Source organism: Panthera pardus, unplaced genomic scaffold, assembly GCF_024362965.1.
Source record: "Panthera pardus isolate Hobbes unplaced genomic scaffold, ASM2436296v1 HiC_scaffold_13, whole genome shotgun sequence".
Taxonomy (NCBI): Eukaryota; Metazoa; Chordata; class Mammalia; order Carnivora; family Felidae; genus Panthera; species Panthera pardus.
The window spans coordinates 112,795,099-112,812,410 of NW_026526688.1; the positions used below are offsets into that span (position 1 = coordinate 112,795,099).

The 17,312-nt window shown below is 42.2% G+C and overlaps 1 protein-coding gene across 6 annotated transcripts in view; it reads left to right on the forward strand.

Annotated features, from left to right (window-relative positions):
* Positions 1–1,931: 1,931 nt before the first annotated feature.
* ELOVL6 (ELOVL fatty acid elongase 6) overlaps positions 1,932–17,312 on the forward strand; it is a 145,553-nt gene continuing 130,172 nt past the window's right edge. The window contains exons 1-2 of one of the 6 annotated variants that reach the window (XM_053901355.1): positions 1,932–2,057; positions 2,752–2,872. In XM_053901355.1, coding sequence (XP_053757330.1) covers positions 2,784–2,872 — 89 coding nt within the window. In that variant the 5' untranslated portion in view covers positions 1,932–2,057; positions 2,752–2,783. Of the gene's footprint in view, positions 2,058–2,235; positions 2,404–2,427; positions 2,597–2,674; positions 2,873–17,312 lie in introns of those variants that run through there. The other 5 variants (XM_053901356.1, XM_053901357.1, XM_019417627.2 and 2 more) reach the window with 5 other exon arrangements.

Sequence of the window (17,312 nt, forward strand, 5' to 3'; positions counted from 1 at the left end):
CACTCTACATGAAATTGTTCTGTCTTCCCCTCTGAAATGTGAGCTCCAAAAGAGCAAGAGCCCTATCTCTTTTCTTCTCCACTGAGTCTCAAGAGCTCAGAAGAGCGCAGTCTCGAGGAATATCCGGTGAATAAACGGTCAGAGGATAAATGGGTTTAAAATGATCAGAGAGGTGGCCAAATTGCTTTCCAGAAAGAGTCACCAGTTTTTACTGTCACTGACAGTGCCTGAAAACCCTGGAAGAGCACTTAGTACTATCGAGCATTTACCATTTTTTCTAATTGTCCATTTTAAAGGTAAAAAATGGGGAGCTATCTCCTTTTTTGGAGTAATTTTTCTTTAGACACTGTTAAGAACAAATCAGATATTTGTTTCTAACATAACCTCATATCCATCTTTGAAAAATAAACAGGCGATAAAAACTGTTATTTAAGTAAGATAGTAAATGAGAATTTTTCATACTGGTTGGAAATTGATGTCATGACTAGTAAGAGTATGGAACTTGAAAAGTCAATCTTTTTAAGACAAAAAAGACTTATCCTTGCAATATGCAATAAAACGTTTCTGGAATTTGATTCCTTTCTCACTTCCCTCCTTTTTTTCATTTATTTAATCAACAATTGATTCACCTTACAAATATTTATTGATTGCTCACAGTCCCAGGTACTAGTAAAATCTTTATCTCTCACCCATCTTCTAGGTCAATGTCGCCAAGCTTTTTGGCCTCGGCTTTATTTTTATTTATTTATTTTTAAAGTTTTATTTGTGTTTGAGAGAGCACAAGCTGGGGCGGGGGCGGGGGCGGGGGGGAAGCAGAGAGAGGGGGACAGAGGATCCCAAGCTGGGTTCTCCCTGACAGCAGTGAGCATGGTGTGGAGCTTGAACTCAGGAAGGTCCCGACCTTAGCCCAAGTCCCAAGCACAACGGAATCACACAAGTGCCCCCTGGGCTTTATTTCTAAATTCACTCTGACTTATACTGCAGAAGTATCTGGAATGACAACTCTTAAATGGAGATATGAGGAAAGTCTATACATGAAATCTATGGGAGGATCAACTTATAAATTAATTTGCTAATCAACCAGTCTAGCTCTTTGATTTACATAATATTGTACTGGATTTTTATCCTTTTTTTAAAAAAATGTTTTATTTATTTTTGAGAGAGAGAGAGTACGAGTGGGGGAGAGGCAGAGAGAGGGAGACACAGAATCTGAAGCAGGCTCCAGGCTCTGAGCTGTCAGCACAGAGCCCAAAGTAGGGCTCGAACTCATGAACTGTGAGATCATGACCTGAGCTGAAGTCAAATGCTGAACGGACTGAGCCACCCAGGTGCCCCAATTGTACTGGATTTTTACAACGCTTTCCTTAATTTCTTATTATACCTTTTGCTCTTTTAGAGATATTTCTCCCAGTTCCCACTTTTCAGACATTCCAAGCAACCTGACTTTGAATGAAAATACCCTCTCCTTAGCCTAGAGGTGTGGTGGGGAAATTGTGCACCAGAAGAAGGGAATTTTCTTCTTGGTCCTAATGTCCAACTAATTTTTAAAGCATAGGTTCCTTATTGTATTTTAAGCTTACAATTACATTCATAGATTAATTATTAGATACCTCCATGTCTCATATGTCTCATTTTTCCAAACTTGTGGAGAATAAGTGGAGGGATGGACTGAGTAGAAAATCCTTTTCCTTCTGAAAAGAAAGAGGGGATGTAGATAGACGCTGAGTTTAGGACATGGCTGTGAGACTGGGGGTTCAGTAGGGGGTCAACATTACACTTGGCCTTCCCCTCAACACGATTCTGTTGCATCTGTATAAAACGAAATTTCTCAGGCATACAAATGAAGTTTTTGCATTGGACCAGTAGATCTGCTAACTTCCTTACCCCCTTTGTCTCAGTTCATTAACTGTACCTCTCCCCGAACCTAACTCTTGCACTTATCCTCTCTCCCTCTTCCGGCTACTAGTCACTCTCCACTTTCCACCCCTTCATCCTCCGCATCCCCAGCCCGCTGGTGATTGAGCAGAGCTCTGCGGGCTGCCGCGCCGCGGGTTTAGGTGAGTCAAAGCCGCGGGTGGGGGACCCCGAGAGTACGGCAGGAGCAAGGAGGTGGGAAGCGCATTCCTTTCACGTGTGATCTCAGCGCAAACCTGCCTGGAGTTCTGCTGGCGAGACAGCCGGCAGGTTTTACTATTTCTTTCTCATCTAGTAGCCAAACTCGCGGGTCCGCGCGCCTAGGGGCTGCGCCCCGCACGCGGAAACTACACTCAAAGGCCAGGCTAGGCTGCCCACGAGGTTGGGATTGGGAATTGTGGATGACCTCGAGGCGACTTCCTCCTCGGCGCCCTTCCTCCACGCCCCTAGTCACCTTCGCGTCAGCAAAACGCCCCCTCAGGGCGAGAGGTCTCGCTCTCTCTCGCTAAGGGTTAATTTTCCGATCGCACGAGGGGGAGGAGATTTCCCTGTAGACAAGTAGAAAGGGTGATGGACAAACGTGCGGGCACTAAGACCGCAAGGCATTCATTTCCTCCGACGGTGGATGCGGACGCCGGGAGGAGGAGAACCCCAGAGCTAGGAGCTGGGAGCCGTGGCACAGGCAATGCTCAACCCTGGATGTAGCTGAGAGAGGCTGAGAGAGGCCGGCCGCCGGAGACCCAGCGGCGAGGGGAAAACCTAGGGGGGGGGGGTGGGGAAAATCCACAGGAGAGCACTCGAAATCAAGCGCTTTACAGATTATTTTATTTTGTGTAGAGAGCACGTAGCGACTCCGAAGATCAGCCCCAATGAACATGTCAGTGTTGACTTTACAAGAATATGAATTCGAAAAGCAGTTCAACGAGAATGAAGCCATCCAGTGGATGCAGGAAAACTGGTAGGTGATGCTTTCGCGTGATACTCTTCCCGGGAGCCCTGCGCGTCCCCGCTGTGTGCCTTAATGTCGGTATTTTCTGTCCGGGGCGTGAATGGAGCGATGAATCGCGGGCAGCAGAGAGGTGGTGGCTGAGTTCTCCGGTCTCCCGGGTGCAGGAGCCACTGGGGCTGCATGAAGCGCGTGGGTCTGTGAGTGCCCCTGTGTGAACCGTGGCTACACATACATCTTTAACAGATTATATAACGTAGATCATACATGTATGTGTATAGAGTAGATGTCTGCGCGACTGGGAAGGCGGGAGAGATGCCACAGTCCAGATTCCCTACCTGTGCAACCTTCTGGTTTTCACCTAGCTTTGGATTTTCTCGCTTGGCCTCCAGCAAGCTGAGTGTGAAAGGCAGTGAAGGAAGGACCCGATCTCCTGCTCCGTTTAACCCTCTCTCGCCTGCGCGCTCTAGTCCTCGCCCTCTCCCCATCCCTCGTGTCCTTCTTTTCTCCTTGCAGACCTCCTACTTCACTGCCCTACTCTCTACTGCTCCCTGGCCGGATTTCTCCTTTCCTGGACCCCTTTCCCGGCGCGGATCCCTTTCCGGTTTCATTAAGAGGCGGGGGCGACGGGGGGGAGGGGACAATGAAAACGGTAATAAAAATGAATGAACCCCAGCGAGTGGAGCCACGCCATTATTAAGTTTCTGTTTTACGGAAACGCCTTTTGGACACACTCCGTTCTAATTCAGTAGGAAGCTGTTGATTGGAGTTGAGACACAGATTAAAAACCCCTCGGTCCGCAGAGTCCTTGGGGGCCTTTCCCCAGAAAAAACTTCCAATAGGGAAAGAGCCTTTCTTGTTTACTGTTTCCTCCGCCAGTCCTTTTGAAAATCCCAGTGTGGGAGGCGATCCTATGTCACCTTGCAATATTTAACAGGGGAGGGTGTGTTCATCTCGCTTCTTCCTCGTAGACCGAGCTACTGTGGCAGACATTCCCTTCCTCCCTATAAACCCGGGTCTGGCTATCAGTAAAGTGCAAGCTCAACGCACCCCGGAGCTGGGCAGTGGCCTGCAGCCTCCTGGGTGCTCGATGGGAGGGTCGGGCGGAGAGGCTCTCCGGCGCCAAGGGATCTCGCCCGCCGCCGCGTGCTCTAGCGCGCGTGCCCCGCGCGGTCTCGACCGGCCTTCCCTCCCCCATCTCCTCAATGGGAAACCAGAGACGCCGGCGCGCCGGGGGGTCAGGGCTGGCTGGTGCTGTCGGAGGGGGTGCCGCGGGCCGGAGCTGGTGGAAGGAGGTTCAACTTCCTTTACTCCGGTCCCCAGGAGTTGAGACTGGCCCCGGGAGGCTGGGCCGCCGCGCCCCCCTCCTCCCGCCCCGCGGGCCCACCCGAGGCCCGCTGGCCATTTGCGGCTGCAGGCGTGCGGAGCCCGCCCCCTGCGCCCAGCGCGCCGGCTGGGCCCGGCCTGTTGGGGACGAGCGTGGAGGGCCCGGAGCACCCACACCCGCTGCGGCTTGGCTGGGGGACTGCACAGGGTGCGGGGCGTGAGGGGGTCCGAGGGCCGCGTCTGGCCAGACCCGGAAGCCAGCTGGGGGACACGATCTTCTCGGAAGCCCAGGAAGTGCGGCAGGCACTTGGGGCGCGGGGCTGGAGCCCCTCCTGGGCCGGCGAGGCCGGGGAGCGCCGAGGATGGGTCCGGAAGGTGGTTGAACACTGGGGAAGCTCGATTCTGTAGGAGTGCAGACACTGAAGGGTCTTGGCGCCTGGGGAATCCACCCCCTCTCGGCCTCGGCGGCCTGGGGACCTTCTCCGGAGGCACTTCCTCCTCCAGCGTTGAGGGTGGCGCGGAAGGCGGGGCGGGGGCGGGAGCCCGAGGCCGCAGGCGCTGGAAGCTGCGCCGCGGGGCAGCTGAGGGGCCGGGTCTTCTGTGCAGCTGTTTGTCATGTTCTCTTGCCACACCACTCGAACGCATCTTCTTCCCCCATTAGCGCTGAGTGCTCTGTGTTTTCCAGTCCGCCTTGTCTCCTACTTGCACCTTTATTGAACCTGCCTTTCTGGAGCCGGCGTTACCTCGCAGTGGCTGCCCCCATTCCCGGTGGGCCAGCCCTCCCTTGCACCACAGCGGTGGATATTGCCTCTTATTTACTGGTTGCCTTTTCTCTGAGGCCACTTTCTGTTGCTTCTCCAGGTAACCATTTCCCGCCTCTTCTTTCCATTCACTCAACAAGTACACACTGAACCAGACAGGGCCTAGCCCTCCCCGGAACTGAAAATGGCAAAAATGCGCCAAGCTGTTTTCTCCTGTTGAGTCTTGACCACGGTTTTCTTACAGCTTTTTACAGACCTTTCTAATGGCAACATCTTTCCTGGCTCTTACTTATATACATGAATATTTGCGAGTATGTCTGTGCCTCCTCTGTGCCTCATCAGCTCTTTAGGGCATGGTTCTTGTCCCATTCCACTCGTGATTATACGGAGCACGTTGAAGAGTGCTTCGTACGACGCAGATGCTGGAGAAAATGCTTATCCAGTGAGTTAAAATGATGATTGGTGCCCATTTTATTGCCAGCACTACCTGTTAATACCTGAAGCTTAACAGGTTTGGTCTTCCCACTGCATTTGAATACTGCATCCTAGTCCTATATTGGGATTTTTCCGTCCTTTTTCTTGGTTGACCCTATGTTCTTGGCTTGCATATTGCAGTCAAAAAGCCCTGCTAGCTGTTACTCTTTCCTTGCACGTCTACCTGACCTTAATTGTCTTGCTTGCTCCTTTTACCCCAGAGGGTGTGCATTTCTCCCAATATCATAGGGGCCCAATTTTATAAGCCCTCCTCACCAAAATCCCAACCGCAAAAATGTCTTGAACAAGGTGTGTAAGAAAATGATTTTCTTTTCATTTCCCTTGGTAATAGAAGGGAGCTCTATAACCAAGGCTTAGACCCTCTTGGGGCTAGAGGAAGTTTAGGAAACCAGAGCCTTATCTTTTCCAGGACTCAAAATGGCTTGAAATAGTTTCTGGAGGAAACACACAATGTTGTGAAACATCTACTCTCTCTTTTGAGCAATCATTTGCACTTGTCCTTAAAAATGTCTTACACGTAGCCTCAAACAAATCTTATTAATTTCTAGATTTAGAACTTATCTCTCAAAAATGAGCTACATGGTCTTTTGAAGAATTATGAGAAAGGCCAGGCGTGCTGTTTTGTCAGTATGCTGTCTACACTACTTAGTATTATTTAAAAGGAGCTTAAATAATCCCTATTCATTACCTTAATACATACTAATGTTATGATCCCCTTATTTTTGGAGTGGTATTTGTATAAACACCAAACTGTTCAATTGTGGCAAGTTTATCAAGTTTATTTATTGCTGCTTTTTACAAATTATTAACCCTATAGTCGTTGTCTTAAACACAGGATAAATACTATAGACCTTTTTAATTTTCTAGCAAATAGTTTCATGTATAATAAATTAGATAAGCAATTGAAATGCAAAGTAATAAATATATTTCCCTTGGAGAATCATCCTGAAACCTCATCTTGAAACTACATGTCAAGTTAAAAATACCGTGGGTAATATTATCTGGTAGATGATATTTTATTAGACGAGGTAGAGGTAGAGCAAAATGCATGCTTTTAGCCTCAGTAGCATTTTTGACTTCCAATTTTGCACTGAAAAGCCCTGTGATTTTACAACATTGAAAAGAAAGGCATTTTGTTCCTTAATGAGATGTCTGGACTTTACCTGTTATTTTCACTAATAGCTGATTTAATTTATAAGTCCTGCTTGCAAGGAAGCGAAATCACATGGTGACTGGTAAGGCAAGGCAACATAAAAATTCATTGAGTGAGAAGGGCAGCTGGGCTCTGCCTTCTCTTTCAGCAGCCTGCCAGGTTTGTGCTAACAGCGGTGGATGCTCGTTGCTCCAGTTGTAATTGTCTGGCCAATGATGATTATCTTCTGATGTCGGCTGACACGGTGTTCACCAATAGGAAAGCAGGAGGCCTGTGCTGACTGCTGTAACATTATGGATGTGAGGTGACGTCATCACAGGCCTTGCCTAGAACCTCATGAAACCCTCCCCCGCCCCCCTTTGGCATCTTTCACACATCCAGCCTTTCACTGCTTTGTATATTTTTCTGACTTTCTCCTTTCCACTCCCCCCACGGTGGCGTTGGCTATAAGGGTTTTATTGTTTATATTTTGTGTTTTGTATTTTAGGATCTATAAGATAGTGTAGGCAATTTTAGGATTCAGTATTTAAGAAACCCTTTTTATCTACAAATTGGTTTTTACTAAGGAAAAAAAATGAGAAGAAACACTATTTAGAAGGAATTGTACATCTATACCTTCTTATATGTGAGGTTTAGAAAGTAACATGACTTATAATTTATGTATTAAAGAACATAAAAATATTGTAAGCCTGTGTGTGAGTGTATTACTCAAGACAGCATCATGTCTGTCAAACTTCTAAAATGCAGGCATAGGATTAAGCTGTTGTTTTTTCTGTAGTGACAACTATTCTGCATCAATCCCTAGAATCCTTGAGATGTTCTGTATTCATTTATAAGAAAAATGACTGGAGAATACTGCAGTCTACTCCCATGAAACAGGAAAGGCCAGAGTCTCATTTAATCTGCTACTACAGCAAATACAAATTTGGTCAGCTATCTAGGAAAATACTATGTCCACATAATACTCCTGCTTCCTTCCACTTTGGGGAATCACAGCTCATATTAGCCTTAGGATTGAGAAGTCCTAAGTGTGAGGAATTTAGCATGTCATTCAATAAACTTTAGAAAGCACTGGGATATTGGCCTAATATTTACTAGGTTAAGAATGAGAGGACTGAGGGTCGCCTGGGTGGCTCAGTTGGTTAACTGACTTGGGGCTCAGGTCACAGTCTCACAGTTCATGGGTTCGAGCTCCGTGTCAGGCTCTGTGCTGACAGCTCGGAGCCTGGAGCCTGGAGCCTGCAGCCTGCAGCCTGCAGCCTGCTTCAGATTCTGTGTCTCCCTCTCACTCTGCCCCTCCCCTGCTTGCGCTCTCTCTCTCTCCAAAATAAATAAACATTAAAAAATATAAAAAAAAAAAAAAGAATGAGAAGTCTGAGAAAATGCACAGAGAAGAGAAATATGACCTACTTTACAGTGTTAGAAAGTAATGAAATATGTGGGAACTGTGATCTGAAGTTTCATGTGTCTTTTTAAAAATGTTGTATTTTCATGCAGTCTTAAACACCAAAGTATTTTAGGATTCCCAGGGATAATGGAAATTATTTTATGATCATATTATCCATCTCTATATTAGCATTAGTTATAAATGATGTAAAATTTTTACTTAAGGCTTTTTGTTAAATTTTGTGAAGAAGGCTTGTTGCTTGTTGCTTTTGATGTTAGATGATGATAATTCTAAAGGTATCAGGATCCTATTGTCATTTACCTCCAAAGTCAACTCACTCCAGATCTAAGAGTTGCTTTGCATACTTCCTTAAAAGAAGATTCTTTCGGGGCACCTGGGTGGCTCAGTCGGCTAAGCGTCCGACTTCGGCTCAGGTCACGATCTCACTGTCTGTGGGTTCGAGCCCCGCGTCGGGCTCTGTGCTGACTGCTCAGAGCCTGGAGCCTATTTCAGATTCTGTGTCTCCCTCTCTCTGACCCTCCCCCGTTCATGCTCTGTCTGTCTCTGTCTTCAAAAATAAATAAATGTTAAAAAAAAAAAAGAAGATTCTTTCAAGTTAGACCCTGGAGAAGCTGGTGGAGGGCGGGGAAGGGTGGGTGAATACTTAGGATGGCATAAAATAAGCATCCAATCAGTCTTTAGCCAACAAAGCAAAATGGAGCGTGGTACTATTCAGTTAATTCCAGAATTCATCTTTGCTTCAATGATCTGCACATTTTAGGTCTCAGCGTTTTCTGAAATGATCTAAACATTATCTCAGTGATCCATTTATTGTTCATGTATGGACCTGGGTGAGCTGAGCTGCCCTTTATTACTAAGAAGCGGACAAAAGTCCACAAATTTTCCTTTAGCTATTTACCTTTTCGTGTTCAATGTTCTAGTCCCTGCCTTCAAATCTGCCTGCCCCCATTGACTTTCTACCGGCCTTTGTTAAAAGAGCACAGGCATTTACTTAGAAAAGTTACTACCTATACCACAGATATCATTTCTATTGATAACCTTAGAAACATCTGAACAAAAATGTAACATAGCTTTGTTGAAACATTAAGGCTCATAACTTTGTCCTTTATCTATATTCTGATTGTGTGTGTAGACAGGCGGGTACAAATGGGTAACTTTTGGCAGTTACTCAGAGCTTAAATAGCATCCCTAATTATATGTAACTTTCAACAATTTTATTTTAGAAATAGATTAGTCCTTTTTAAAAACATTATTGCTCTAGAGTCAAAAATGAATTTCTAGTTTTAAGCTTGTTGAGCAAAAACCATTCCAAAGCATTGGGTCCATGTGAGTTCTCTTACGTTCAGGCTTCTGTGTTTTTCCTGATTCATTTCTGTACTGAGCACTCACCGTTTTCAGTTTTAGGGTTCTTTATCCTAGTATATTGGAATGACAAATATTTTTAGGAAAAACTTCTGTTTAATCAGTCAGTCACTCACAGTGATTTTTCTAAAATTTAACTTTAAGTCTGTCTGCCCCCCCAAAATGTACACGTGAAAATGATTTAAACTTACCTTTCCTGAGATAAATAAGGCATGCTGATTACAAGCAGTTTTGCTGGATGGGTACTCATACACTTTTCTAAAACCTTTATTTCCTTCAGAATTTCCCATTTTAGTATTTTTCCTTCTCAAGATTTTATAGCTAATTGCAAAATGATAAGGGGAATATCACTGATAGAATGTATTTTGGGAGAGGGGGCCTCATAGTTTTTACTTAGGTTTAGGATCACATATTTTAAGTGAAATAGGTGTAACTCCATTTTTTAAAGATAAATTTCGAATGTTTTAGCTCAACCCTTAATTTTATTAACTCTCATTCTTGGAGCTAATGTTTTGGTTTTTTATTTGATCCTTTGAGTTCTAAGACAATATTTGAATTGACTATCCCTTAACTCTTAAGGAACAGTATACATCTTTCTTTTAAGACTGTTGAAAAGACCCATGAAATGCATGGTTATTATATATCTTTGTTAAGAAAATATAGGCATTTACCTACAAAAGTGCACACATACATAAAGATACTAAAGTGACTTTCAAAATATGAAACCTGATAGCCCATTATAGACCATTTCTTTTCTGTTTTTTGGTATTCGAAGAGCATCTTGCTCACCTAGACCTACTTTTAGACTTTGCTGCAAAATAGGTGCCAATTTAATTGACTTTGGCAATGTTTTTTTTTTTTTTTAAACTAGTTAAATAATACGATTTTAATAAGCATTTTAAAACTGCAAAAATGGAACATTTAGTACTTGGACTTACCCCAATTATTAATAAATTTTTAAAAGTCTTCATATAGTTTACGATAGCTACAACCTTCAAGGTTTTCTGCCCAGTCATTCCTTCTACTCATCAGGTGTTGTTAATAAAACGTAAAAAAAAATTTAAGATCCTAGGCCCACTCTAACTGGGGTAATTGACTTTTTCAGGTGTAGTGAGTTCAGTGGAACTAAATGCTTTGAAGTTGAGAATTTTATGATCTTGTTTTAGGAGGCTCGATGGGGAAAAAAGGGCTAGATGAAAAGGGTTACTCCAGAAACCTTTTTTTTTTTTTTAAGTGCGTGAGGCTTCTATTGAAGTCTTTGAGTGTGTTTAAGCATTTAAAAGCTTAACTAGCAGTGGTTATCATTACAATAAGAGGGAAGGAAGCCCAGTAAAGGGACTGTAAATATCCAGGTCTATAGTTGGCTCTCAATTTTATGACTGTTCAACAGACTTGATTTAAAGATCTTTAAAAAGTAAGGTAGATTTTCTTTATTCTCAAGTAATGATCCTAATAGTTGATACATAGTTGTTTACTAGTTGCTAGTATTCTTTCAAAATGTTTTGCATATGTTAACTGTTCCATCCTCCCAACCACCCTTTGATGTATTATCTTTTTGATTTTTTTTACAACAGGAAATGAAGTTCAGTGTGCTTATACAAGTTGAGATTTGCACGTAGGGTTAAAAAGAGAAGAAATGGGCTCCAGCCCCACTGAAGAGTTTGTCACTGAGGCCTCAATCATCCCCTTATTTGAACTCAATAAGTAACACACTTGAAAACTTGCAGCACTGTAAACATGTCAGGAACTTGTGGTTTTAGTCAATGATCTCCCAAGTGCCTCTTAGCATCTAAATCCTGAACACATAAGGCCAGACTATGAAAACACCTATAAATGTTGTAATGAACATAATGAACATAAACTATATGGATAAATAAGTAATTTAATCATTAAGAAATATTTCCTGAACGTTACTTGTTCATCTATCAACACTTTCGTAAGTGGAGAAAGCCTGTCACCTTTATCGATGTTCCTATCCTAAAATAGTCCAATTTTGTCTCAAACTATGACACACAGATTTGGAACCTTTCTTATAAAGCATGCTTTCTGTCTGATTCTCTTCCATGAGACTCATACTCTCTCGGCTTGGTTCTAGACTCTGGGAGTCTGTTTCCACCTGCCGCTGCCTCCAGCCATGCTTTCTTCCAGGCAGATTTTTGTAGCTATTGGTAAAGAGCCACCCACTGTGGACAGAGGAAGAAAAAAAAAAATGTGGAGGTCAGGGATGGCCTTATTCTTTGAGGTCAGTTCCTGCAGTGTGAAGAAGTAAAGAGCACATTTATTTGTTTTGCTTATGAGTTTTAAATTCTTTATCTTATTCTAAAGTGAGAAATATGGGAAAAAGAAATGAAATCATTAGAAAATGTAAAGATGCAGGAAATAAAACATCTTTAATTCTTATCCAGAGGCATCCACTGTTGTTTTGCCACATTTCCTCCAGCCTTGTTTCCAAGTTTTTTACATACTTTAATGATTCAGTACTTACCATTGGCAGACTGAGTTTCTTATTATGTGCCAGGGACTGTGCTGGGCGCTTATATTTACATATCATCTCATTACAAATTTTTATGTTGCTTATGTCCCTCTTTACATTATAAGCATCTCACTGAAACCTCCATAAGTACATTTTCCAGTGGCAACTTAATATTTTATTGTTTGAGCTTCAGTTAATTTAGATAACCATTGCCTTATTGTCAAACATGTTAAGTTTCTAGTATTTTGCTGTTAGAACTAGTGCTCTGATTGTATATTAATTTTTTTTACTTATCTGATAATTTTCTTTGTATAAATCTAAACTATAGCATCCAGGGGAATTACTCTTTTTAAGGTTCAAGATACCTAGAGCCTGGTTGATGTCTAGAAAAGTTGAATCAATTTACACTCCAGCAAAGAAGAACAGTTTTCACATCTTTCTTTGCACCGAAGATGATCACCTTTAAAAAATCTTTGATAAGTTAATATAAAATGCGATGTCCCATTGCTTTAATTTATATTTCTTTTATTTCTATCGAGATTCAAAAATTTTATTTGGGTTTATTTTCCATTTGCTTTTGTAAATTATCTGTACCAGGCCTTTCCTGGTTAACTATTGTTTGCTTACACTTGGGATATATTAAGGATATTAGCTTTTGTCCAGCATGACTACTTTGTTGCGAATAATTTCTTCTGTAGAGTGACTTCTGTGACCCTAGTACACTAAATTTCCATAGCTGGGAACAGATCTAACAACTACTTTAGTATATGAAATAGAAATGTATTTTCCATCACACTCTGAATTAAGGGAAACAACTGTGCTTATCTCTTTATAATAACCTGTAAGTCAACAGCCCCAGGGAGGAAGGGAGAGAGGAGAGAAGACTGGGAGACTGGGCTCCTGTTCAATGTGGAGAGAGAAGGAGTAGTCTCTTGGACTTCCTGCTAATTTTTGGACTCTCCTATTTGCATTTATTTTTCAGTTTTCCACAGGTGTGGTGATGAATATCCACTGTGGTATTATAGTGTGGTGGTTAAGCACATTGACTCTGGAACCCATGTATGTATCTGCGTTCAAGCCCTAGTTTTGAACCACATAGCAGCTGAGTGACCATCTTATTAGCAGATTAATTAGCACCTCTGCTTCAGTTCCCTCATCTCTAAACTGGGAGATGATAATAGCATTAGTATTGGGGGTGATAATGATGGAATCTACTTTAGCAGGTTGTGAGAATTAGACAATTTATTATACCTTAAGCCCTTAGAACAGTGTCCAGGACTGTATGTGATGTGTAGTATACCTTTATTGTTGTCTGTACCACAGACTCTATGGGATCAAAAGGGAAAAAGAAATCATAATTAAATTCCTGTATAACTGAGGTAACCCGAAATGGCTGTGCAATCAGTCCTCCGAATATGACAAAAAAGCCCATTACCTGGGAGCCACTACCAAGGTAGAGAGGCGTTGAGGGAAAAAAGAACAAAAAGTATGACATCAACTTTGCTATCAAGAAATCTGTAATTTGAAAGATCCCAGCAAGAGAAAACATTGTTAATATATATGTGGTTTAAAAAAAAAGTGTGGAGGCCAACTCTACCATGAATGTTTGGAACTTTTCAGAAGCTATGCTTTATCTTCAATCACATGTAACAGTGTGAAATACAGGCAGTCCTCGTAACAGACACTGCTTACTAATTTATTTCCTATAAAACACCTGAGATTATCTCATTTAATAATTTATTCATCGAAAGTGTGATAGTGTCTTTATTATGTTACACTAAAGGTAAAATCATTCTATATTAATAAGTGAAATGATAGTGGCTAAAAATGTTGGCATTATGAGCTTGCAAGTTTGTGCTTCAAGTAAGTCTTTTGTCCTTGCTCAATGATTTTTTTAATTTAATTTCAATAAGAGAAGCATGGCTGTTTGGTTTCTTAGCAAAGTAAAATAAGCGAGCATCACACATCAATTTTCTCTTATGCACCTGAACGGCAGTGAGCTTGTGGTCAAGAAACTTAAGTGGAATCCTTTCTTTAAGGTTCCCAGTTTCTCATTCTTGAGACAAGAAAGTCCATTAGAGGTTCTCAGGGGATGTGAGGATTTTACTTCCATGTGTTGATTCCTTCCTGTCTTAGCTTCAGTTGAAGGAGGTCATTGAGAGCACATGACTGCCTCTCAACCCTCAAACTGGACCTGGGCATTTGGAAGATTCTCCTTCCCCCACCCTTGTTTTTGAGATGTATGTTCTTCCCATTGTTCCCATACTAGACGCTACTTCAGGGACACAGCCTTGAGAGAGGAATGTGTTGTTGAGACTATCTGGACTGTATTTGTGACTGAACCCTGTGAAGGCCTTTATACAAACTCTTAAGATTCTGGCGGGCAGGTGTAGAGATCTTCTTGTCTTGCAGCCTCTGAAGACAAGCCTCATACATAAATTCCCTTGTTTATTAAAACTGCCACCTACCAATCTGGAGTGATCTGCCTCTTTCTTCGGTCTCCATGCATAGAGGACCAGTTTGGAATTTCACCCGGAGAATTCCTGCAGTCACAAACCAACAGCTCCCCATCCAGGCCTGGAGTTCGCATTTGCAGTGGGCTTCTTATGTACCTCTCTTTGTGATGGCAGCACAGGTAAAGTGTGCCGTGCTGTTAGAGGGGTTTTATAACTAACCTCTAAGGTAATGATACTTAAGTTATAAGTGGACTGTCCCCCTGGGTCCCTGTCAACTATAGAGACATTCTTCTTTCAGACCTAGTGTTGTAGATTCTTGGAATTTATGGTTTTGACAGTAGCAGTTATACGTGGAGAATGACCCAAGGGCCCAGGAAATTAAGCAATTTTTAAAAACTTTTCTGGGGTGGCTCAGTCGGTTAAGCGTCCGACTTCGGCTCAGGTCACGATCTCACAGTTCGTGAGTTCGAGCCCCGCGTCAGGCTCTGTGCTGACAGCTCGGAGCCTGGAGCCCGCTTTGGATTCTGTGTCTCCCTCTCTCTCTCTATCCTTCCCCAGCTTATGCTCGCACTCTGTCTCTGTCAAAAATAAATAAACTTAAAAAAAAAAATTAAAAAAAAAAAACTTTTCTGGGGTCAAATTTGAGAAGCATTTGTTTGTCAGAGCAGTTATGCTGTGTTCTCTCTTATTGTCCTGTAGGTAGGAATCCTCATGAAGAGTAGATACTATGTGGTCATGAAAAATGGCCCCACAAAGGAGTATAACACTTTGTACCAACATGAAAGTTAAGAGAAGAGTAAGAGGTCTAGGAACATCATGATGCTTAATCAGAAAAAATAAATGGTTGTATGGAATTTTCTAGATGAAAGGAGTATTCTTCAAACTTTTTTGCGTACGTCCCTCTAAAAGAAGTTTCAAAAATGATGTACTGCCTGACACATTTAAATTTTTTCATTATAAGTTGAATTAAATTCTTAATAGAGATAGAATAAATAAGGTGAGGATTAGCTAGTTAGAATAAATATTTTCTGATGTGCTGACAGGGTTACCTACTTTATTGAATAATGCACAGTGAATCTGAAATCACATAAACATTTTTCTCGATGGTTTTATTCAATTGATGGCTCCAAAAAACATGTCATATTCCACATAAAAAGAATCAATGGCACTAACCATTATTGTTGCTGGTTGTTCTGAATTCAGAACATTTCAATGTTCATTATGTAAAGGTTCTAAACAGAAGGGGAAAAATGGATATTATCTTTCTGCCTCATATCATTGTTCATTTTTACTTTTTTGGGGGGAGCTAGAAGGAAAGACCTAGGTAGGTTATCAAGTATCTTTTTAACTATGTTTTCTTGACTGCAGAAAAGGTTATGGATAGCATTCCCACATGTGTTGTGGTCATTAAGACTAGTTTCCTAACTGGGGAAAGCAACTTCTTCTTAACTTGGTCATCCACTGTCAGAACCTGAGGACTTTCTTACGAAGCCCCCTTCAGTCCATTCCACTTGGGGTGGCTCTGATTGTTGAAGGCTGTTCTACATATTGACCTGAAAGTTGTGTCCCTCCATTATGCTTCTATTAGCCCTAGTGCTGACCCTACCTGTATTTAATAACCAAGTCCATATGACCATGGTGTATGCATTTGAAAATTGTTATTACTTCCTCTCTAGACTTTCTTTTCTAAGCCAATTCTCACATCATTTGCAGTCCACTCATAATCCACATGGATACTTCTGAGAAATCAAAAATTAAGACTCGCACACTTTTGGTTTGGACAATTAAATGTGACCGACCAGTAGACTGCTAATAAATTTATTAAAATTGGGTACATATACATTAACATGAGCAAGTCTGTAATAGAGAATAATGGTGGAGGAAGAGGGAATTATAATTCTAATCCACTAGAATCCTTGTGGTCCTTTGGAACATTACAAAGCTTCTGTTTTTTATATGGCATTCTGGAGATTTTAAGGATTCTTATCAGAAAACCACCAGGGTTATCTTGAGTTGTGGTGGTTTTTGATTACTGCCCATACATTCACATAAATACTTTTGCAGAAATACTTTTTTGAACCTATATGTTGTGATTGCTGATATTGTTTGTGATTGTATCGTTTTGGTTGGTACTTGGTTCTTCTCTAATTCTTTGTAATTATTGAGTTGTTTTTCTACTGAAGAGGGTAGTTTGGGGTAAAAAAAAGTTTGAGAACCATGCTGTGTCCTTGATCCTTAAGCAGGTATTTGGGCCAGACTCATTTGGAGGAGGTTGTTTCTCTTCAGAATACACATGTGCAGGCTTCATGTCAGGGATTCAGAATGAGTAGGTCTGTGGAGGGGCCCAGGTACTGTGCAAAGACTCCCCAGGTAATTCTTACAATTGCCTTAGCAAGTACTGCTCTGGATGATGCTGACTCCATCCTACATTCTTTGGGTTTGTCTTCTCAGACCAGTGATTTCACAAACTGAACTTCTTCAGTTCCCCTGCTCTACTTCCTTTGTTACCTCCCTCAGGACAGGATGTCACTGTTCAACACCATTGTTTCCCTCCCCACAAGCCCTGTGTGGTCTGGCTCTTGGTTCCATTGCTCTTAGTTCACTGCCGTGGCCACTATTCCTTCAGACCTCCACCTTACTTTTTGTTCCCTTACTCTATTCTCTTAGTCTTTCAACACTAAGTTGCAGATCCCATCCTGTCACTCCTGTGGTACAAACCTTCAGTGGTTTCCCATGGTCTGTATGACAACTCCACATTGTTTCGATTGATTTGAAAGGCCATTCAAATATGGGTCCAAATCCCCTTCCTTCATCCCACACCTGTGTATTCAAATGCAAATTAAAAATCATTGGTCCTCCCCACCCATCAGAATCCATTGGGTCTTCCTCTGTGGTTTTCTGGCATTTGACTCATGAATAGATTAGTTTTTTTTCTTCTAGCTTTGAAATCCATGCCCATCACAGAATTTGGCATATAGTTGCAGGGTGTGTGTTGAGGAGACGAATGCATATATGTAT